The sequence below is a fragment of the Daphnia pulicaria genome, chromosome 4 (assembly GCF_021234035.1).
Source record: "Daphnia pulicaria isolate SC F1-1A chromosome 4, SC_F0-13Bv2, whole genome shotgun sequence".
NCBI classification, from domain to species: Eukaryota; Metazoa; Arthropoda; class Branchiopoda; order Diplostraca; family Daphniidae; genus Daphnia; species Daphnia pulicaria.
In genome coordinates this window covers 11,925,323-11,949,370 of record NC_060916.1, presented here as the reverse complement: position 1 = coordinate 11,949,370, position 24,048 = coordinate 11,925,323, and the positions used below count along the sequence as shown (strand labels likewise).

Below are 24,048 nucleotides of genomic sequence, written 5' to 3'. Positions count from 1 at the left end.
GGACTTTCAATTCGTCATTTTTGCTTCCGCCGCTTTTGCTACCGAAAGATTTAATATTCTGTGCTAATGTACAGTTATACAAGGTTTAATCCTACCCACTTCCTATATATATGCTATATATAAACTGTCTGGTTGAAAGCAAATAACCCAAAATTTGAAAATTTCAAGCTATACGAAATATTCATAATGGGAGGCCAAGGATTCATTAGAATAATGGATGAATTTAATTGCGTGTAATGGGCGTTTGCATTGTGCAGATGACAGATGTGATGGCTCAATCGCTGGCTTGAAAATGTTGTTATATTGTTGGGACAATACTTTTAGAGAAATCATATCTGTTACGTTGTTATTCAATCGATGTAGTTTATTCAATTATATCACGTATCACGAAACGATCCATGGAGTAATAAATTTTTTAGATGAACTCGCTAGTGAAATTTTTGTGCGGTTACGCAATCCGATGTGATGCGTCCATGCGTCCACATCTGCGTTCTCTCCCATTCATATCAGGGCTAAAGTAATTGCTGAACATTTGGTTTAGGTCGTTACGGGACAGGATTGCAACTTTTTAAGGCCACGATTGGTCTGGAGTTTGTTATCTTTTTATTCTTGGGTGTGAAGACGGCTGATTGAATCGCCGATTTTTACACTTGTACTTGTTTGAGAATGTTGAACAAAGTTGATTAATGGCAAGAGGGGCGTGTCGTTCAATGTAATTTCTCAAAATTATTCTTTCGTCATATCTGTTCCCGATGCTTGTAGTGTATTTCAAAATTTAAAGCGTGAACATTCACTGGTTAGTTGCCATTGACAACCTTCTGTTGTTTATCCGCAATATTCGCAATTGCTTTTTGGTAATTCGGGGATCCCCAGTTTTTCATTGCTGCCGTCGCCTTTGTTACCCAGAGGTTATTCATATTCTGTGTTGTGGAGCACAGTAAAAATGTATTCCCTTCTCTCTCATCGATTGGAACAAATTATCATTTAACTTTTACGGACAGACGTCTTGATGGTAGTCGTTCCAACGTTAATGAAGTTGTTTGCCGAAGCCGCAATGATAAAGAGATAATTGGGACTTAACAAAAGCTAAGAAATAAAAATGTCTGAAATATAATGGTATGTAGGTGATGATGGCAAAGTGAAGTCGCAATCACTTCATCTTAAATGACGTCCGTAAATGTTGAGGCAATGCATTTAGAAGAATCTCTTCTGACACTTTGTTTGGCAATAAATAACGTTCATAGGTTTATCTCGCGATACTATTTCTCTTGGGGTTGGGAGAGGGGAGCGAATGACGGCATGCCGGGTCATGCAGCTTTAAATTTGGGGGTTTTGTGCCATTTTTACCTTCCGGTTACATGAAAACTTTTGAACGAAGTTGGATAGTGGCAGAGGGTGGGCTGATAGTGAGATTTTCTCCAAATTGTTCAATATCGTCATTGTAATCACCGATGCTTGTGACTTATTCCAGATTCAATGCGTGAACATTCACTGGTTAAATTAATTTGACAATCATCTGTAATTTACTCACAATAAATGCAATTGTTTTTTGGTGATTCAGGGATTCTCAAATCGTCGTTTTTGCTTTCTCCGCTTTTGCTACCGATACATTTATTATTCTGCGTTAAAGCACAGTTATCTAAGAATTTCTCCTGACCACTTCCGTATAAATTCGAGTATCTGCGAAAACGGGGCTGGCGTCCCACGCATGCTATTCCGATTTGTCAGATTTCCGGATATTTCTACGAGAATAGATTTGTAAGGAAATATGGTGGGCAGGAATTCGTTTCTCGTTAGATAATTAATAGCGTTTAATTGGCGTGTGCATTGTGAAGATGACAGATGTGATAGCTCAATCGCTGGCTTGAAAATGCCGTTGTTTAGGTTGAACCAATACCTTTAGAAGAATCATATCTGACACGTTGTGCTACAACTAATTTAGTTCATTCATTTATATCACGAAACGATCCATGGAGTAATTAATTTTTTAGATGGACTCGCTAGCGACTCTTTTGTACGGTTACGCAATCCGATACAATGCGTCTAGATCTGCGTTCTCTCTCCCTATTCATATCAGCGCTAAAATAATGGTTGAACATTAGGGTTACGGGACACGATATACAACTTCCCAAGGCCACGATTGGTCTGGAGTTTATATTTTTATTCTTCGGTGTGAAAACGGCTGTTTGAATCGCCGATTTTAACACTTGAAGATCAAAGAAATCTTCTTTTGAGAAATGTTGATCGAACTTGAATCACGACAAGAGGGGCGAGCTGTTTAGTGTGATTACCGCCAATTGTTCAATCGTCCTAAATAGTCGCCGATGCCTTTGAGTTATTCCAGATTTGATGCGTGAACATTTACTAGCTAATTTCATTTGACAATCATCTGTTGTTAGCTCCTATTATTCTCAGTCGCTTTCTGGTGACTCAGGGATTCTCAATTCGTCACTATTGCTACCGCCGCCTTTGCTATCGTAAGAATTTATGTTCTCTGCCGAAACACAGTCATTAGAGAATACTTCTGCACAGAAATTTTCGTTTGTTTTCACCTGACTTCGCCTCAGTCAAATATTCCGAATCCCGGAATTTTTGATTTGAGTTGTCGTCAATCAAAGTGAGAGCAAGAATGGGTTAGATCAATGGATAAATTTTATTGCGCTTTGTAGGCGATGGCATTGTTAAGATGAGAGTTGTGACATTTCAACCGCTGGCTTGTAAATGACGTCATAATTGTTGGGCCATTGCATTTAGAGGAATCATATCTGACACGTCGTGTTACAACTAATGTAGTTCATTTATTTATATGGCGAAACTACCCATGGAATAATTAATTTTTGAAATGAACTAGGCTAGCGTGCGGTTACGCAATGCGATACAATGCGTCCATATCTGCGTTCTCTCCCCCTATTCATGTCAGCGCCAAAATAATTGTTGAACATTTGGGTTACGGTACGGGACATGATTGCAACCTGCCACGGCTAGATTGGTCTGGAGTTCGTCATCATTTTATTCTTCCGTGTAAAGATGGCTGATTGAATCGCCAATTATAACACTTTCAGACCGAAGAAATCATTTTTTGAGAATTGCTGGACGAAGTTAAATTATGGCAACAGGGGCTAAATGTTTATTATTCTTAATAACAGTTCATAGATTCATCTGGCGACACTACTAATGAATTAATTGCATTTTTAGATGAACTCGCTAGCATCTCTCGTGAATGGCGTGACTGCACAGCTGCTGGTACTTGAAGACTTGTCACGGCGTAAATATGACTGATCGTAGCCCAATCAAATAATTCGTGACTGCTGTTTTAAAAGGTAGGAACAAATAGTGCTAAATGATTTCCACTTCGTGAACAATGCTGTTCTATTGACAATGAATCCGATGCCATTGACCGTTTTCCTCGAATTTCTTTTTTTGACGCGATTCAAATCTGTTAATGCAGATTTACTTTCGCGCTAAAAATATTATAAATGGCTTGATATTAGGTGAAATAAAGAGATCCAGATATTTCCATTAAAATGTTAAACGTATACTTTAATCGTGTTCTCCCTTTTTAAATTCAGTTTCCTGTGGAGTTAAATTATGCATACTCAATATCGATATATTGTGTGGTTAATTAGTTGTGTCGTCTGCTTTTTTTCACAGTTTCGAAATAGCAAAGACGAAGTTTCAGAGAGTTTCAGAAATTATATTTATTGAAGACTGAACGGATCTGGTTAGTAAACGACTAAACGTGTACGTGGCTGCATTGTTGCAAGAAAAATAGCAGAACAAAATAAAATATGGCAGTCGTGTGAACGATAGTGTCGTGACTACTCCCCATGCTCTCCACTCCATGCTGTTTCTCAGGTAAGAATATGAATGGAATGATTTTGGGAGCTTATACACAAGAGTTAGTTTTAACCAGTTCTAAATTTGTGAAATGTTGGTGCCCGACTACAGAGACTAGCATAGACATTCACATTTATCATGTATGCTTGTTGTCAATGGCAGATTTTGTTTACGCTATATGTAACCTTTACCTTTTGTGCAGATTTCAGGCCTGAGCCAGCCATCGTGTTGCACACATCTTGTAACTTCAAGATGTGTGCCAGTTTTGATTCTGACCTGTCATCGCCAACAATCTCAGCATCAATTGGTAACTAATGGTTTTTGTTATTTTTGTAACCTGTGACTTGCCGTATATTTTAATTGTGCCTGAAACTTGCATGAAAGGGTAAACCTTAAGTAATCCTAAATTCAACAATAAGAGGTTACCCACTGTCTTAGCTTTCTAACTTGCTGCCTCTGCAATATTTTTTTCGTAACTCATTTTATATTTTTGTTTAGATAAACAGCTCCTGTAGTTTAATTGGAAAAACTCTGTACTCAACTCCTCGTGTACACCAATTTGAAGGTGAATGTAGATATTCACGATGACCCCCATTTCTTATCCTGTCTGGCCTCAATTTTATTGAGGATGGAGCACTTGCTGGAATGCCTGGCTGTGGATTTCCCAGGCTGAAAGGTTAGACAAATGTCTCTCTTCTCTTCTTTTTTCTTACTGTTTGGTGGCGTTGGTTTTAAATCGTTATACGGAGTACGATTATTCCTGAGTTAGACGATTGACTGTAATTTTTCTCTTGCCGTTTCTTATCTCAATCAGGGTTATTAATTAAATAATTCGTTTGTAGAGCGACTCGTCCACATCAGGCTTGTTTTACACCGCACAACTTTGTCTGCGTGCACACCATCAAATTCAAAATTTTTTTAAATGTTATACACTTCAAACAATGTGCGAACTGCAAAGTCTATGAAATTGTAGTCGAAAGTCCAAGAGGGACCTGCCGCCACACCGGCACCTCCTCGTTATTATTCGTGTTTGTTCAGTCGAAGTAAATTCTGTTAGCGTGTATTTCTGAAAGATCGATAATAATCCTTGTTGCATAGTCTCTTAATATTTTTTTACAAAACTAATAATAAGCTGTCACGATAAAATCTGGGTAAATTAAATTTTGAATAGAAATTAGAATAGCTAATGCCAACGATGTTCAGGATCGTCTTTGCAATAATCGTAAACGACGTAGCCCTCTTTGTTGCTCACACTCAAGCAGTAACCCTCTGCGCCAACGATTTGGCTTTTCTCGTTTTAGGTCCAACGTTTGGTCTTGTCGACTCCTTCGCACTCAACTTGCAGGGCGTGCCAACCTTTTCCGGCCAAACATTTCCCGAATCCGTTCCTGAGTTGGCCGTGAACGAATTTCCAATATTGTCCCGGATGATTACCCCACGGTTTGTGGTACAAATAATCTTCACTCTCGTACACACTCAAATAGTATCTTGAAAATTCGTTGCGTAGCGGTCGACTTCCGTTATTGTTAATGTCGGAATAATTAATCCCGAAATCCTCGCAGTTCAAGTCCCAATCGTACCACAAGAACGGCGGTGCAAAATCACATTTTTCTAGAATGGCGTACATGGTGTCGTCATCTTTGCTACCCACAAAGGCTAGGCACATGTCATTCAAGAGTCTGGCTCTTAAAGAATTGATGTTATTAGTGATGATTTGGAGTCCCGTACGACGCCATGTCTGCCTCATCTTATTATAGGCCGTGTAGGAAAAATTGCAACTGCGCCGAAAGAGAAACGAAGACAAAGTAGAGACTGTCAGGCATTTTCCATGATCGTTCACCAATTGATTGAACTGATTCCATGATCGTTCACTAATTGATTGTTGATAAATTTCCATCTCTGCCCGGAACTGTTCCTCCATTGTCGATCTAAAATCACGTAAGCCCCGTCTTGGCTGGAATCGCCCTGTACCGATAGGTAAGCTTGGCCAAATTCATTACGCAACAGACCATCCTTTTCGCCGTTTTGTTCTTCACAGCTCTGAGAATTTAGCGTCGAAGAATTCTGAGCGGATGGTGAATGAACAGGTACGACTATCACCAAAGGATCGACGCACCATCCATTACTTTTCCCGTAATCGTCGAATTCGTCGTTCTTCCATCTCCATCATTCCGTTCCGTTGGAGCCGACGATAGTCACCAGTTCCTTGAATTCTTTTCGGGAGTTTGTGCACGGCGTCTCGATGACTAGCGACTCGAAAATCAGTCGCTTGCGCACCGGTGCTAAAAACAGTTGTAGATTTTCGTGAATCATTAAAAGGCGTCGGTTCCATCAGTTCAAATATCCTTGAGCTCGTTGCGGGATCGTAAGCATTCCGTATTGGGCGGAGGTGTGTATGGGAAATTGGAATTTTTCCAGGTAAATGTCGACCAATTTGATCACATCGACGGCCGGCGTGTCGACTGAAATGGTGGCCACGAAAGATCCTTGCACGGAGACGGTATGAAATTTCCCCGAGTGAGTGAAATGCACTTTATGTGCCGGAAGGAATTCTAGGTGAGACTTTCCGGTGGTGGTTCCAACATCCGGAAGTACCGCAACGATCCATTTTTTAGTGTCGTACTTGTCCTCGAGGAAATCCAGAAGATATTCCGCCAATTTTTTTTTTTTATCGCTGTACGATTGGGTTTTCATGATGTAGCGCATCTCTTCTATAACGTTTTTCTCATCCGCTTGGCATTCGACCGCCATTTCATCCAGTCGCTTTGCCAGTTTAGTTGTTGACGTCATCATGAACTTCTTGAAATGCGAACTGCGTTTTTATTAGTTAGTACTTTCTCTATTATTAATTTCATTTAAAAATGTCTTATCCAGCAGAATCCAGCAGATCGAGCAGCAGAATGACGATGTCAGTTGTCATGTGCGAAGGACAGTTGTAGTCGCCTAAGAGCTCCTCGCCGTTTCTTGAGCCTTTCAATGTAAAGCAACTAAACAAGTTACCGACTGTTATCAGAACATCAAAATCACATACCGGCGACATCATCAAGATTTCACATTAAATTCTTTATGGAAACTGTACATTTAGAATTTATTATCAGGCATTATTAGACACCCATGGCCTACTTAATTCTGTCGGCGGTCGAGCTATACCCCAGTGGTGTAGCTGTTTTTCCCCATACCTAACTGGGAGGTTGCTCATCTAGTAGTAGCAGTTTCAGCAGTTTGTTCAAGCTCAACGTTGCAAATTCTTACCACTAGATGTGCCTGGCTATTCCAGTCAGTGTACAATATACATGCAGCCCTTAAATAAGAGTGTGAGTAGCATGTTGTTTTTCTGGAGTGCGCCTAATATGTTTTCATTCTGGAATGTTCCATTTCTTAATTAAGTTTTAATGTGACGTTTAACAAATTTGTTTTAATAACAATGTCGGAGTATAAGATATGGATTCAGAAGTTGATCAACAATTACTTATCTCCTTTGCGTGAAATATCGGAAATCCACATCCCCATCCGGGATTTCTTAACTTCCCGTTTGCTTGAATGTTTATGCTAGCGTCAAATACCTGCTAACCCGGGAATACTAAATGTATTGTGATTTTGTGGCGTTGTTGTGGTCGTTTATTTTCTTAAATATTATTTTCAGGAAATTCGAGTATGAAGAAAGAACTAAATTTGCGGTTTCGATTTGTTTGTTTTCAACACGCCAGATACTGAATAAAGTTGCCAAATTCCACATCGGTTAAAGAAAATATGAAATGTACGCGGCCGAAGAATATTTTAGTATTAAAAAACGCCAGAGCTTTGCGTTTCTCTGTTTGGAGGTCGAATGCTGTGCCGCCGCACGTAAAATACTTTCCACCTTATCATGCCCCGTCCTTCGCTGAACCTTTTGGAAAGAAAAGAAAACAACTGGCAGTGTGCGAACGAGAGGAGACCAGTAGAGACGCACAGAATTTTCATCCTTGCGTAATTATCTGCGGGAAAATCCATTCTGCAGCGAACTGCGAAATCTGACTAATTTCGCAATATTTTTGCCCAAGTGAAACAACGGTTTATTTTCACTGACTTGGAAATTTGGAATTCAGTGAATTGTCAGCTCACATTTGGTTTGAACATTCAATTTGACTCTTCTTCATTCTCCGACATTTTGTAGAGCTGACATCATGAGCTTATGCAATATTGATGCGAGTTGTTAAAGTGTAACCAGGTGTAGTCAGTATGACAAAGGTGAAAATGTCTTCAATGTACATTCTGTTTGGAATCGCATTGTTATCTGTGATGCATATAGTGGACGCCGAGAATTTGACAGATTGGAACATTGGCGACGGCGGATTCAAATGGCGGACCAACTGTTACTTTTACCGCGACGACATTGGACAAATTCCTCTTACGGAAGCTCAAGGAAAAGAGTGTGGTCGACTTTGTATTTCCAACCCGCAATGCAGCCATTTTTCGTTTGGTTATTTGAATAATTGTTACATGCAGAAGGCGCCATTGACGAAATCTCGTCAAGATGTCAATTATGGGATCACAACCATTTGTGGCATCATTCCCTGGAGGTTTGGATCTGAACCAGGTATGTATTAACAAAATTCATTATTATTATTATTAACATATTTATTGACAAAATTAAATTGAATCCAACTAACTTTTGACATTTTTTTTCCTTTTTACTTCTCAGCGAAAGATGACTGGAAAAATGACAACAGCAGTGGTGCTCAAAACTGCGGTTTTTATGGAAACGACAGTTTGATTTTGACGACAGAGTGCCGACAGGCCAAAGATTGTTCCTATTGGTACGAACAGGTTCTTCCCACTAATGGATCAACATCCTGTAAATTAGTAGATGGAAGTTCAGGATCTTGTTGCCCGGAGAACCCCAAGCTCACCGATAAAAAAAGTAATTTGTTGTCCTGTTCGATCCTGTTAAATGAACTATAAATTGATTCTTCTTTCACGGTATCGTACTCAGAAGAAATTCTAGTAACAAATAAGACAGTCATCGTCGCCGTTTCTTCAACATTTGCTGTCATACTTTTGATTTTAATTATCTTCGTTAGAGTCAAATATTATTACGACAAGGTAAACATTTCGAATTTATTAGTTAGCAAGAAATCTGTGTCGGAAAAACTTAAAACCAACAGACCAATCTAACCAACGTTCATTCATTCTTCGTCCATTTGATTTATCAATCAAAAGAAAGTACGAGTTTTACAGGACGCACTACTTAAATTGCTGAATGGGAATGCCAGTCAAATTAATAACCAGTCACCAATAGAAGACCAGGTAGAGTTCCTTCCCTACGACAGACGATGGGAATTTCCAAGACATCGTTTGAAACTCGGTTCGTTTTTATTTTCCTTTTTCATGCCTTTTAAAAAACGGAATAATGCTTCTCATTGTAATTTAGGAGTCCAGCTGGGAGTTGGCTGCTTTGGTCGTGTAGTCAAAGCGGAAGCAATGGGACTTAAAGGCTCTGAAGAAACTGTCAAAACGGTGGCCGTCAAAATGGTTCGGTCGGAAGCCAACGTCACCGCAATGGAAGCACTCATCAGTGAACTAAAAATCCTCGTCTACTTGGGATCGCACCTCAACGTCGTCAATCTGCTGGGAGCCTGCACTAAGCAAATACATAAGGGTAATTAACTAATCCCAAGTGTTCGAAACCGTTCAAAACATGTTGCGTGTTTTCTTACAATTGTCATTTCCCTTTTTAGGAGAACTTTTGGTGATCGTTGAATATTGTCGGTTCGGCAATTTGCAGTCTTTTTTGATTAACCACAGGGCCAACTTTGTTAATTTGGTAGACGAGTTTGGGAACCTGAAAACGCTAGACGAAATGGAAAGTAGCAATTTCAGCAGGTAAATTAGTTTCTTCATTGTGATGTAATCAAAATTAAGTTAAATGGAATTATAATCCACAGGTCAATTGGGGAAGAAATCCCATCGCAAGTCGAAACGAGAGATTTGCAAATTGACGATCATTCTGGCGTGAATTCACCATCCTCTGAAGTTTTGGACGTTTCAAGTAAAAGAACATCCCAGATAAATTTTAAATGATAACCAAATCCTCCTGTTTCTCTGACAGATTCCAACCAGCAAGATCGGCCGATTTCCACAACAGATCTCATTTCTTGGTCTTTTCAAGTAGCCCGAGGAATGGATTACCTGGTTAGCAAAAAGGTAAGAGTCTTACCCAATAAATATCTATATCGTCGTTGGAAGTGACTCGCGTTATCACGAATAGGTCCTCCATGGGGATCTCGCCGCCCGCAATATTCTACTCGCTGACGATGGAGTTGCAAAAGTGGCCGACTTTGGAATGGCGAAGAAAATGTATTACGAAGAACATAACGAAAAAAAAGGACAGGTAATTGAAATATAAAGTTAGAACATCTACGATTCTATAAAATAATATTTTTAATGTCAGGGGTTGATGCCGGTTAAGTGGATGGCGATTGAATCCTTGGTTGATCGCTTCTTTTCCAGCCAATCCGACGTGTGGTCGTACGGAGTCCTTCTCTGGGAAATCTTTTCTTTGGGCCGAGTTCCCTATCCAGGTGTGAATTTGACGTTTCCCTAATTTATGATTAATTGTAGGTTTTGAGTATCTTTTTCATTTAGGTATGGACGTCGGTCACATACTCATGAAAGAAATTCAAAAAGGATATCGGATGGACAAACCGGAACTGGCGCCCAACTTTTTCGGTGATATGATGGCCGATTGCTGGAAATCGGATCCGAAGGAGAGACCCACCTTTAGTCAAACGGAGCAGATTATCTGCGGCCACATGGAGTCGTCGGTCACCTCTGACTATTTGAATATGAACGCGCCGTATGTGAAGCTCAACGAAGAAAAGGAGAACGCAACGCCAAAGGATCAATTTGGATTGGCCAAGTTGTTGAGAGAAAAGTCGGGAACTCAATCCAAGATGGACGCCACGCCACGATATTCAATGTTTCCTGTGCGATCTTCCAAAAAATTTGCGGATTCTGATTGATCCTTAGTCAAACGTTAGTTATAAAGTCTTTAACTATTCAATATTATTTTAGTACGTAATAAGATAACTACTGTTGGTTACATATCGAAAGATAGGTGTGAGAATGGTTACCAATATTTCTACGCGTGCAGAAGCAGTAAAAAGGGTGAGGTTCTTCTTTTCTTTATTGCATCGAAATTCTTCTTTTCTCTATTGCATCGAAACAAATTTGTCGTATCCATCAGATAGACGTTGTCACTTGTTAGGTGTGCAGCAGATCTATTCGCTCTATGCGAGTATTATTTACTATTTATCGATTTTAGCAGCACCTGGCTAATGGTATTTTTACACGACAGTGCTCGGCTGTGGGGTGTGTTAAGCGGAGAGTGCATGTGAAAATGGGCATTTCGTAAAGGTGAATCAGGTTCGGATTTCACGAGGATATGCTAGAATCAATTTCCTTGTCGGTTAGTTGTTATTTGTTTATTTTTTGATAATGATTTTTGTTAGCATCCCCTACCCTCCCATCAATCCAAGTGAAATCGAAGAAATTCGATTCGAGAAAAAGCTTTGAAATAAAAATAATCTTCAATTTTAACACCAGGCAGACCTTTTACTAAAAATATTAAATATTATTTCTAGCTCCCACTAGGGATGAGCAAGTAAAACTCATTTCCCAATCGTGAACTATATTATTGAAATCTAAAAATTATACCCATTACAAGATGAACGGTTCCGAACGGCGAACGGTTCTCTTTGAATGTTATTTAACATATGTTTATCGTTGTGTGTATTTAGAGATATAGTTGTTTTACCAATACTATTGCAATTAATAAGACATTTATCGAGAGCTTTGAATTGGCTCTGTATTTATTGTCCATCGGAACTGCTACCGAGGTAACGAAACCAGCAGTAATAACAACCAGATTGATAACTGAAATGCCAATTGGATAACCAAAACCAGCCAAAATTGACTTTAGTTGCTTTAAGTTCAAAACACGGTGTGATTGTTAATTTGCTGAAATGAAGAGTTCAAGATAAGAATGTACAGTTAATTCATTCCGCTGAGTGGTTATTCTTACAGGCCGGGCTTACCTTGAAAATAAATGTGTGGTCGAAAACTGGCTAAAAAATTTTGCTGATTTTCGAGAAGGAGGTGGTTCTATTTACTATTTTTCTTTCCCATTCCCTAATTCTACTTTTGTCTTTCTCGATTTTTCTTTAATACTCTTCCTCTTTTTATTGCGTAACAGAAAATGTCTCAAATCCACAAAAAATTACTACAGTCAGTTAGCACTTGCCAGGTGTGCAGCTAGGTGCGTTTTTCTGCTGCTTTAGTTTTCTAAGTTTAGAAATGCGGTGAAATTTCGGTGAAATGATGGCTGCTTGCTCGAAATCGGATCCGAAAGAGAGGCCCACCTTCAGTCAAATGGAATTATGGAAGAGATTATCTGCAGCCACATGGAGTCGTCGGTCACCTCTGACTATTTGATTATGAACGCGCCATATGCCAAGCTCAACGAAGAAAAGGAGAACGCAACGCCATTGAAGGATCAATTTGGATTGGCCAATTTGTTGAGAGAAAAGTCTGGAGCTCAATCCAAGAGGGACGCCACGCCACGATATTCATCCCTTCCCCAATGAACTGAAAAAAGGGGGGATTTATTACGACGGATCATAGCCTATAGACCTTATTAAGATCCAAAGGTATGGGTCAAGCCGACCCCTTTGCGTCGCGTTGCAGTGTGAAGGGGTGCCGTGAACAGAAGATTTTTATTTTGCTCGCCCCGCAGTACATGAATTTAGGCTTGTCGGGTTAATCGTGCCCGAGGGAAGAATAGGGAGGAAAGGAAAGTCTGGTCCCCTCTTTTTTGCATTCTTTCCTTTCCTCCCTTTCCTTCCCTCGGGCACGATTAACCCGACAAGCCTAAATTCATGTACTGCGGGGCGAGCAAAATAAAAATCTTCTGTTCACGGCACCCCTTCACACTGCAACGCGACGCAAAGGGGTCGGCTTGACCCATACCTTTGGATCTTAATAAGGTCTATATCCTCTTTAAGAAACATTTTTAATTTTCAACCAAGATGTTGTTCGAATCGCCCGTCTCCGTTATTTTACTTCAGTGATTCTAGGTGTGACTGACTGGCAGCAGTGTACAATTTGTGTATATTTACAGAGTAAAAGGGGTGTAGGCCTACGTGTTATAATGGACAGTGAAACAGTTCAAAACGTCGGTGACGTAATAGCAATAGTTAAGTGTGTAACTGACTGCAGGTGTTTTTTGTACAGTGAAGTGCGAATAATTATGATTCCTTACGCCACTATAGTCTTCAAGCCTGCGTCCGTCTTCACAGGTATAATATTCGAGGTAAAGTCTACAGCTATTCGTATGGTTAATGGGATATCTAATTTTCTCAAAAATCCATTAGCATATTTATAAAGCATGTGCACATATGTTTCAGACTTTCAGTGGAATTAAATATTGTTAGCGTGTTTTTTTAAAAATCGATAATATTAAAAAAAAAATAGTAATAGATTTAAATTAAAACTTATTTATTACCTAATATTCCCTTATCAGTTTTGAGCGGTTTGGATTTTGAGGGGTTTAATTTTTTTATCACTTCTACTTTCTATCGATATCGTATTATCGTCGATTATGACGTCGTAAGCATGCTGATTAGAAGAACATTGGACAAGTGTCGTCTGCTCTCGTCAAGTTAAAACTTAAAAATTTCGAAAAAGTCGGAGACGTACTAATAAAGTTTTGGGTTGTTATAGATTTATTTGTCTTTGATGAACGTCATACTCCATGCTATATAGATGGTAAAAAAACTAAGAATACTAATAGAATGATTGTGGGAGCTATGCAAGAGTTAAACCTGTTCCTAATGTGTGACACTACTAGCATTTGTGTCATGTGATTGCCCTGTTGATGCATGGCAGTTTTGTACTATCACAATGTAACCTTTATCTTTTTTGCAGATTTGAGGAGAGCTAGCCATCGTCACTACACAGCATGCAAGTTTTCTTGTGCATGTGCTAACCTGTCACCAGCAAAAATCAAAGGATCTTCGCTTGGGTAATTATTTTGTTAACTTTAATAGACCTGTGACCTACTAGATGGATATTTTAACGTTTCATTACCTGCATCAATGCAGTGTATTACATGTACACGTTTCATTCTCCCATTTATTAACAGTTAGGCTTTACCCAGTGCCTCATTTCCAGCAACTTTTCCTGACTTGTTGTTTCTGTCAATAATTTTCGTAACCCAATTTCTATTTTTAATTAGATGAAAAAAATCCCATTGCACTGGAAATACTACCAATGTCGAGTTACGGATCTCTTTTTTTCCCCTTTCTTCAAATGTTCTCGTGTACGCCCATGTGAATGTGGGTGTATTCACGAGGATACCCTTTTTCCTCTTCCGCCTGGTGTGGGATTTAACTTTTCAGCGGATGGATGGAGCAACCGTGGATGCCTGGCTGGATTACCCAGGCAAGGTAGGACAAAATTGATCTCTATTTTTCCTTTTTGTCAATTTTGGGTGGTGTTGATTATAAATCGTACTCACGGAGTCTGTTTATTCCTGAGCTAGGCGTTTGAATCTATACTGTTTTCTCTCTCCGTTTTTTCTCATTAAGAGTTCACTTAAAATCTTGTTTTTCTGTGGGTAAATCATCACATACGAAAATGTTTGAACTTTAAACACTTCAAGCAAAGTGCAACAAGACAATTTTTTGACCAAGCCGCCACACCGGCACCTCCTCGTTGTTTGATTCGTATTAATTACCACTGCGATGCTAGACATCAGGTTCAACAATTAAACATGAAAACACGCTTTTCAAAATCCATTTAAAGGAGAATTTATTACTGCTGTTTGAATCTACTGCGTATCAATCACGGTAGATAACTGAGTCTTCCTTCGCCTTTTTGAGTTTTAACTAGCGTTATTTAAAATTGATTTTCACCCGAGGTCAATCTTGCGTATATTTTTACTTCAGCGGTCTTCTCAATTTTAGTTCAATTCTCTCAGTTGAGTCTATTTTTTAACGTTGGGCTCGGCTTTCAAGTGACGATCGAACAATGTATCTTTCTTGGGAATAACAAAGTTCTGTAATCAGCCCGAGGGTTGTTTATAAAATTTATTCGAAAATCAATTCGAAATCCGGTCAATCTGAACGGTTTTTGGGCTTCTATCTTTAACTTTAATAACATTTTGATGTCCAAGTCAATGAGCACGTCGTACTCGTGATGGTGCACTGGGTTTTTGGTATAATTTCTAAAGTAATTAACACCGTTGGTTAAATTTAGCGCTTAACAGGAGGGGGTTATTCACATCAAGGGTTGGCGATGACGATGTGCTTGTAAATGACATTAATTTTCTTGGACATTGTCTGGCGCTGTGTGGTTGCAGGTGGAAAAGAATGATTGAAAATTCAATTCTTTCAGAGTTTATATTTCATATTTTTTTCCGAGCAGAAACTTGAGCGACTCAATTACAACTTGTCTGGAATTAAAAAATGTGAAATCTTTTATCCTAGATGAGTAAAGTCTATATGAACTACGAAAATCCTTGTCAACTATCTTGTTTCATGAATCGAAATAGTTTAGGACCGTGATTTTTTCTTATCAAATATTCAGCTTGGATATTATATGGGTGGTGTTCTTTAAAAGGAATTTAAATCTGATTATAACAAATGAACTGATACTATTTCATCTTGCAATACTGCCGTCAATCCGCTTTGAAGTTATTTGCGGTACTGAAATGGTTTCCCCTCGAGGCTCTAGAGCAAATTTCACGAAAAATTATAAAAAGCGCCGAACAGATGAGTGTCGTACGCAAATTTGAAGGGAAGTGGTAATGGAAATACCGTGACACATGAGAACTTCTTTTAAAAAAACAGAAATTTTGGTTCATCGACAACGAAATTTGGTTTTTTGCCAAGAGAAAGGGGCGGTTTCATCTTCTATCCTGATTCACCCCAATCTTTTCTTTTTCTCGATTTTTCTTTACTCTTTCTCTTTTTTTATTGCGTCACAAAATTGTATCAAATCCACCTGAAATCACGCATAACAGTCAGTTGTGGTTTGTCAGGTTAAGCCTTTTTCTATGGCTTTATTTTTCTAAATTTTAACATGCAGTTCCGAAGTGCTTGTTTTTTTTTCTTACACTGGTACTTGACTGTTGCGGGTGATGGGCAGAGGTTTAATGTAGCCAAATATGCTATTGAGAACATTCAGCGCAATCCTCCATCTAAATTTTAATAAAAGTAGAATCTCTTAGTCCCGCTGAAGATTGAATAGTGGGTGGAATGTTTGTGCCTAAATCAGTACCCAATTAACAGAGCACCGTTTATCTGTCATTTACGTCTTTGTTGCCATCAGCCTGCCCTTCGTTCGGGAAATATTTACACCAAACATAACGGAGAAATCTTTCACTACACTGGTCGCCCGCACTTTGTAATGGGGAAGGGAATACTGATTTACATATAATATCACTGAAGTATTTTTTATTTTTTGTATCAAGCAGTTTTAAAATTTTATGCCATTTTTACCTTCCGGTTGCATGACAAATGTTGAACGAAGTTGGATCGGGCCGTTAAGTGTGATGATCCCAATTTGTTTTATATCGTCATAGTAATAGCCGATGCTTGTGACTTATTCCAGATTTAATGAGTGAACATTAATTTGTTAATTGCAATTGACAATCGTTTCTTGTTTATTCTCAACCTTCGCAGTTGCTTTCTGATGTTTCAAGCATGTTCGATTTGTCATTTTTGCTTCCGCCGCCTTTGCTACCGAAAGAGTTTAAATTCTGTGCTGTAACACAGTTTATTAAGAATTCCTTCTGCCTATACCACTCATTGTCGAGAAATCAATTGAAATCGTGCAGATTCTCAATTTCGGTTTCTCACATAAATTTGGGTTTGGCATTTGAATCTGACGGCAAAGTCGGCAAGGAATAATTACCGAAATGGATAAATTTAACTCTGTGTCATAGGCGTTTGTTTAGTGAAGACGAGAGACTTAATCGCTCAACCGCTGGCTTTAAAAATGTCGTCATAATGTTCGGCCAAAGCATTTAAAGTAATCAGATCTGTCTCGTTGTTGCTCAATCTATGAAGTTCATTTTTTTATTCCGCGAATCTACAAACGGAATAATTAATTCTTAGGATGTAACTCGCTAGCGACTTTCGTTTGCAGTTGCGCAACCGATACGATTCGTCCACAGTCGCGTTCTTTCCCCGTATTCATATCTTCGCTGTAATAATTGTCATTATTTCTCCTAGTTGTTCTATCGTCATATCTAGCGAAGCGTATTAAGCAGAGGGCGAGCCGTTAAGTGTGGTGATGCCCCAATTTGTTCCATATCGTCATAATAATAGCCGATGCTTGTGACTTATTCCAGATTTAATGAGTGAACATTCATTAGTTAAATGCATTTGACAATCATCTGTTGTTTAACTGACAAATTCGCTATTGCTCTTTGGTGATACGGGGTTTTTAATTTGTTGTTTTTCATTCCGACGACTTAGCTACCTATAGAGTTAATATTCTGTGCTGAAACACATTTAATTAAGACTTTTTTCCTGCCTACTTTTCATATTGCGATGATTCATTTTGGCTGGCTCTTGAATTTCCATAATTCTATGAGACCGATGGTAAATGTTGAGAAAGGCGCAGATTAGTAGAAGGAGGCAGAAGGAAAAGGCAAAGATTAAGAATTAAGAAAATATATTTGCCTCTTATAGGCGTTTGCTTTGTAAAGATGAGAGAAGTGATCGCTCAACCGCTGGCTGGAAAATGACGTCACAAATGTTGGGCCAAAGCATGGAAAGGAATCAAATCTGTCTTATTGTGTGTCAATCTATGAAGTTCATTCATTCATTTCGCGAAAGTACTACCGGAAACTCTTGGGATGAATCTCGTTAGCTTCTTTCGTGTGCAGTTGCGCGATCCGATGAAATGCGTCCACAGCTGTGTTATTTCCCCCTTATTCATATCTGCGCTGTAATAATTGCTATTATTTCTCCGAATTGTTTTATCGTTATATCTGGTCGCCGATGCTTGTAGCGATGTAGCGTATTCTAGTTTTGATGCGTGAACATTCATTAGTTAAATGCCATTGACAATCGTCTGTCGTTAATTCGCAATATTCTCAATTGCTTTATGGTGATTCGGGGATCATGAGTTTGTCATTGCCGCCGTCGCCTCTGTTAACTAGATGCTAATCATATTCTGTGCTGGAGATCAGTCAAAATTTATATGCCTTCTTTCTAATTCATCTTCTTTTTATAACACTTCTTTTTAACCATTTCTTTGTATATATTGCAAACGGATGGCAAAGTATCTTGTAAGAGATGAAGAAGGAAATAGGACCACTAATAATAAAGAAATGAAAATGTCTGATATGGGCGTCTATAGGTGACGATGGCAGATGTGAAGTCACAATCGCTAGCTCAAAAGTGACGCCATAAATGTATGGCTGATGCATTTAGAGGAATCATTTCTGTCTCAACATGTGACAATAATTAAAGTTCATGAATTCATCTTGCGACACTATTAACGAAATAATTGACTTTTCAGAGGAACTCGCTAGCGTCTCTCGTGAGTACCGTTCCTGCACAGCTGCTTCGTAGACTAATCAAATCATTCTGGGCTGCTGCTTTAAGGTAGAAACAAGTAGCAACTGAGTCATTTCTTAATCGTGAACAATGATGTTTTATTGACAAAGAATCCGATGCAATTGACCGTTTTCCATAACTATACTTTTCATTATAGTCAGTACTCAGTTCAGTTCTCAGTAGTCACTTGTCAGGTGTTCAGCAGGTACGATTTTCTGCGGCTTTATTTTTCTAAGTTATAAAATGCAGCTCCAAAGTGTTGGTTGTTTTTCTTACACTGGTACTTGACTCAGTTGACTGTTGCGGGTTGATGGGCGCGGCAGAGCTTTCGTGTAACAAAGTGTGGAGATCGACGGCGTGCCGTGCGTTTAAATTTTATGAAAAGTAGAATCGTTTTTTCCCGCTGAAATTTGAATAGTGGGTGGAATGTTAGTGAGCTGTCATCAGAACCGAATTAACCGACCAGCGTTTGTTTGCCATTTACCCCTCTGCTCGATGTTCCAGCTAACAAAAAACTTTTCGTTGTCGTATTCCGGGATTGTACCCTCATATCTCCCAGCCCGTCGTTCGTTCGGGACATTTCACACGACCCACCGGTTGGGTAATTGAGGTTGACTTAATTTTATATGCCAATTCAATTAGCAAAATTATCGGCAGTTCGAAAATGTTCTGTGGATGGACATTGCGTAACAATATACTCGATCCTTCTTTCCCGATTCTCTACTTTTTATTCGTTTTTATTCTTTATATTTTTCCCGACTGTTTCTTTCTTGCTTGCGTCTCTACTCCGTTTAATTTTTCGAACGTGAAATTTTAATTGCAGCAATTGCTGTATGCGAATTCTGTTGAAAATGCTGACAGCAGTGACTATTGTTTCCCTACGCTGGTGATTAATGGACGGAGTGTTCAGTTCAGTGTTCACGTGAAAAGATGTGCGTTTAGCCTACCTACACACCTCGTTTGGAGACATCTGTGAAAAGTGTCTTTTTCCGCTACTAAGCGAAGAGAGTTGATTAAATCTAGCAGTAATCGCTTTGTTTTATCGAAAATGCCCTTTTCCGTTTCTGAACTGCGGTGATCAAGGTGTCCGATAACGATTGCGAGACTAAATGTCCACTCAAGTCATCTGTTTGATCATTTGCCATAGTCTTGTCTTGTCAATTTAAAACCACCGTCAATAGTAAGTGAAAGAGAGTTTTTATTCTGCGCAGAGACAGTTAGGAGGTCATAAATTCTTGTCCAGATTGCAATGAAATAAGGAATCCGTTTTTTTTGGCTGTATTTCGGCGCCTTCATTGCGTTCGCTCTTTTGGGCTGGGCTCCTAGAGGACGACAAGAAATTATAAAACAATTAAAAATTTAACAAATATTTCAAGGTCCCTTGTGCTTGATTCTAAATGATGATGTTGCACAACAGCTGACTTGAACGGAATAGTAAAAATGGTATCCATTGCACTAAAAGTAATAAATTCTGAAAAACGGTTCTTCACAAATAAAGCTCGTGGAAATTTGTCGCCATATTAATAAGGGAAAGCTTTCTATTTTCACCAAATATAACGAAGACATCTTTTTACTGTACTGGTGCCCGCACTATTTAATAAGGACGGGAACTTGATTATTATAATCGAACTAATTTTTTTTTTCGTGTTTTACTTTTTTATTGTCTTTTTTTTTATCAAGCAGTTAAAAATTTTATGCCATTTCTATCTTCCGGTTACACAAAAAAAGTTGAACGAAGTTGGACCGTGGCAACAGGAGCGGCCCGTTTATTGTGATTATTTTATCCCCAAATTGTTCTATATCGTCATAGTAATTGACTAAATTCCCCATTCAATGCGTGAACATTCACTAGCTAAATTCATTTGACAATCATCAGTTGTTTACTCGTTTTATTCTCAGTTGCTTTCTGATGACTCAGGGACTTTCAATTCGTCATTTTTGCTTCCGCCGCTTTTGCTACCGAAAGATTTAATATTCTGTGCTAATGTACAGTTATACAAGGTTTTCTCCTGCCCACTTCCTATATATATGCTATATATAAACTGTCTGGTTGAAAGCAAACAACCCAACATTTGAAAATTTCAAGCTATACGAAATATTCATAATGGGGAGGGCAAGGATTCATTAGAATAATGGATGAATTTAATTGCGTGTAATGGGCGTTTGCATTGTGCAGATGACAGATGTGATGGCTCAATCGCTGGCTTGAAAATGTTGTTATATTGTTGGGACAATACTTTTAGAGAAATCATATCTGTTACGTTGTTATTCAATCGATGTAGTTTATTCAATTATATCACGTATCACGAAACGATCCATGGAGTAATAAATTTTTTAGATGAACTCGCTAGTGAAATTTTTGTGCGGTTACGCAATCCGATGTGATGCGTCCATGCGTCCACATCTGCGTTCTCTCCCATTCATATCAGGGCTAAAGTAATTGCTGAACATTTGGTTTAGGTCGTTACGGGACAGGATTGCAACTTTTTAAGGCCACGATTGGTCTGGAGTTTGTTATCTTTTTATTCTTGGGTGTGAAGACGGCTGATTGAATCGCCGATTTTTACACTTGTACTTGTTTGAGAATGTTGAACAAAGTTGATTAATGGCAAGAGGGGCGTGTCGTTCAATGTAATTTCTCAAAATTATTCTTTCGTCATATCTGTTCCCGATGCTTGTAGTGTATTTCAAAATTTAAAGCGTGAACATTCACTGGTTAGTTGCCATTGACAACCTTCTGTTGTTTATCCGCAATATTCGCAATTGCTTTTTGGTAATTCGGGGATCCCCAGTTTTTCATTGCTGCCGTCGCCTTTGTTACCCAGAGGTTATTCATATTCTGTGTTGTGGAGCACAGTAAAAATGTATTCCCTTCTCTCTCATCGATTGGAACAAATTATCATTTAACTTTTACGGACAGACGTCTTGATGGTAGTCGTTCCAACGTTAATGAAGTTGTTTGCCGAAGCCGCAATGATAAAGAGATAATTGGGACTTAACAAAAGCTAAGAAATAAAAATGTCTGAAATATAATGGTATGTAGGTGATGATGGCAAAGTGAAGTCGCAATCACTTCATCTTAAATGACGTCCGTAAATGTTGAGGCAATGCATTTAGAAGAATCTCTTCTGACACTTTGTTTGGCAATAAATAACGTTCATAGGTTTATCTCGCGATACTATTTCTCTTGGGGTTGGGAGAGGGGAGCGAATGACGGCATGCCGGGTCATGCAGCTTTAAATTTGGGGGTTTTGTGCCATTTTTACCTTCCGGTTACATGAAAACTTTTGAACGAAGTTGGATAGTGGCAGAGGGTGGGCTGATAGTGAGATTTTCTCCAAATTGTTCAATATCGTCATTGTAATCACCGATGCTTGTGACTTATTCCAGATTCAATGCGTGAACATTCACTGGTTAAATTAATTTGACAATCATCTGTAATTTACTCACAATAAATGCAATTGTTTTTTGGTGATTCAGGGATTCTCAAATCGTCGTTTTTGCTTTCTCCGCTTTTGCTACCGATACATTTATTATTCTGCGTTAAAGCACAGTTATCTAAGAATTTCTCCTGACCACTTCCGTATAAATTCGAGTATCTGCGAAAACGGGGCTGGCGTCCCACGCATGCTATTCCGATTTGTCAGATTTCCGGATATTTCTACGAGAATAGATTTGTAAGGAAATATGGTGGGCAGGAATTCGTTTCTCGTTAGATAATTAATAGCGTTTAATTGGCGTGTGCATTGTGAAGATGACAGATGTGATAGCTCAATCGCTGGCTTGAAAATGCCGTTGTTTAGGTTGAACCAATACCTTTAGAAGAATCATATCTGACACGTTGTGCTACAACTAATTTAGTTCATTCATTTATATCACGAAACGATCCATGGAGTAATTAATTTTTTAGATGGACTCGCTAGCGACTCTTTTGTACGGTTACGCAATCCGATACAATGCGTCTAGATCTGCGTTCTCTCTCCCTATTCATATCAGCGCTAAAATAATGGTTGAACATTAGGGTTACGGGACACGATATACAACTTCCCAAGGCCACGATTGGTCTGGAGTTTATATTTTTATTCTTCGGTGTGAAAACGGCTGTTTGAATCGCCGATTTTAACACTTGAAGATCAAAGAAATCTTCTTTTGAGAAATGTTGATCGAACTTGAATCACGACAAGAGGGGCGAGCTGTTTAGTGTGATTACCGCCAATTGTTCAATCGTCCTAAATAGTCGCCGATGCCTTTGAGTTATTCCAGATTTGATGCGTGAACATTTACTAGCTAATTTCATTTGACAATCATCTGTTGTTAGCTCCTATTATTCTCAGTCGCTTTCTGGTGACTCAGGGATTCTCAATTCGTCACTATTGCTACCGCCGCCTTTGCTATCGTAAGAATTTATGTTCTCTGCCGAAACACAGTCATTAGAGAATACTTCTGCACAGAAATTTTCGTTTGTTTTCACCTGACTTCGCCTCAGTCAAATATTCCGAATCCCGGAATTTTTGATTTGAGTTGTCGTCAATCAAAGTGAGAGCAAGAATGGGTTAGATCAATGGATAAATTTTATTGCGCTTTGTAGGCGATGGCATTGTTAAGATGAGAGTTGTGACATTTCAACCGCTGGCTTGTAAATGACGTCATAATTGTTGGGCCATTGCATTTAGAGGAATCATATCTGACACGTCGTGTTACAACTAATGTAGTTCATTTATTTATATGGCGAAACTACCCATGGAATAATTAATTTTTGAAATGAACTAGGCTAGCGTGCGGTTACGCAATGCGATACAATGCGTCCATATCTGCGTTCTCTCCCCCTATTCATGTCAGCGCCAAAATAATTGTTGAACATTTGGGTTACGGTACGGGACATGATTGCAACCTGCCACGGCTAGATTGGTCTGGAGTTCGTCATCATTTTATTCTTCCGTGTAAAGATGGCTGATTGAATCGCCAATTATAACACTTTCAGACCGAAGAAATCATTTTTTGAGAATTGCTGGACGAAGTTAAATTATGGCAACAGGGGCTAAATGTTTATTATTCTTAATAACAGTTCATAGATTCATCTGGCGACACTACTAATGAATTAATTGCATTTTTAGATGAACTCGCTAGCATCTCTCGTGAATGGCGTGACTGCACAGCTGCTGGTACTTGAAGACTTGTCACGGCGTAAATATGACTGATCGTAGCCCAATCAAATAATTCGTGACTGCTGTTTTAAAAGGTAGGAACAAATAGTGCTAAATGATTTCCACTTCGTGAACAATGCTGTTCTATTGACAATGAATCCGATGCCATTGACCGTTTTCCTCGAATTTCTTTTTTTGACGCGATTCAAATCTGTTAATGCAGATTTACTTTCGCGCTAAAAATATTATAAATGGCTTGATATTAGGTGAAATAAAGAGATCCAGATATTTCCATTAAAATGTTAAACGTATACTTTAATCGTGTTCTCCCTTTTTAAATTCAGTTTCCTGTGGAGTTAAATTATGCATACTCAATATCGATATATTGTGTGGTTAATTAGTTGTGTCGTCTGCTTTTTTTCACAGTTTCGAAATAGCAAAGACGAAGTTTCAGAGAG

General features: G+C 38.8%; 2 protein-coding genes and 1 long non-coding RNA gene across 3 annotated transcripts; all 3 read left to right on the top strand.

Annotated features, from left to right (window-relative positions):
- Positions 1-7,281: 7,281 nt before the first annotated feature.
- LOC124337722 lies at positions 7,282-8,778 on the top strand. Its single transcript, XM_046791751.1, has 3 exons — positions 7,282-7,680; positions 8,126-8,413; positions 8,519-8,778. Exons 1-3 carry the CDS (start codon positions 7,593-7,595, stop codon positions 8,776-8,778), a joined length of 636 nt encoding a protein of 211 aa, XP_046647707.1. The 5' UTR covers positions 7,282-7,592.
- Position 8,779: 1 nt separating this feature from the next.
- Positions 8,780-11,920, top strand: LOC124337065 (platelet-derived growth factor receptor alpha-like). Its single transcript, XM_046791091.1, has 9 exons — positions 8,780-8,919; positions 9,037-9,181; positions 9,248-9,475; positions 9,555-9,699; positions 9,762-9,865; positions 9,926-10,020; positions 10,085-10,207; positions 10,268-10,397; positions 10,462-11,920. Exons 3-9 carry the CDS (start codon positions 9,298-9,300, stop codon positions 10,836-10,838), a joined length of 1,152 nt encoding a protein of 383 aa, XP_046647047.1. The 5' UTR covers positions 8,780-8,919; positions 9,037-9,181; positions 9,248-9,297; the 3' UTR covers positions 10,839-11,920.
- Positions 11,921-13,827: 1,907 nt separating this feature from the next.
- On the top strand, positions 13,828-23,825 carry LOC124337452. The gene is made up of 3 exons (XR_006917380.1): positions 13,828-13,897; positions 14,111-14,321; positions 23,561-23,825. It is a non-coding gene; the product is annotated as an uncharacterized LOC124337452 (long non-coding RNA).
- Positions 23,826-24,048: the final 223 nt, after the last annotated feature.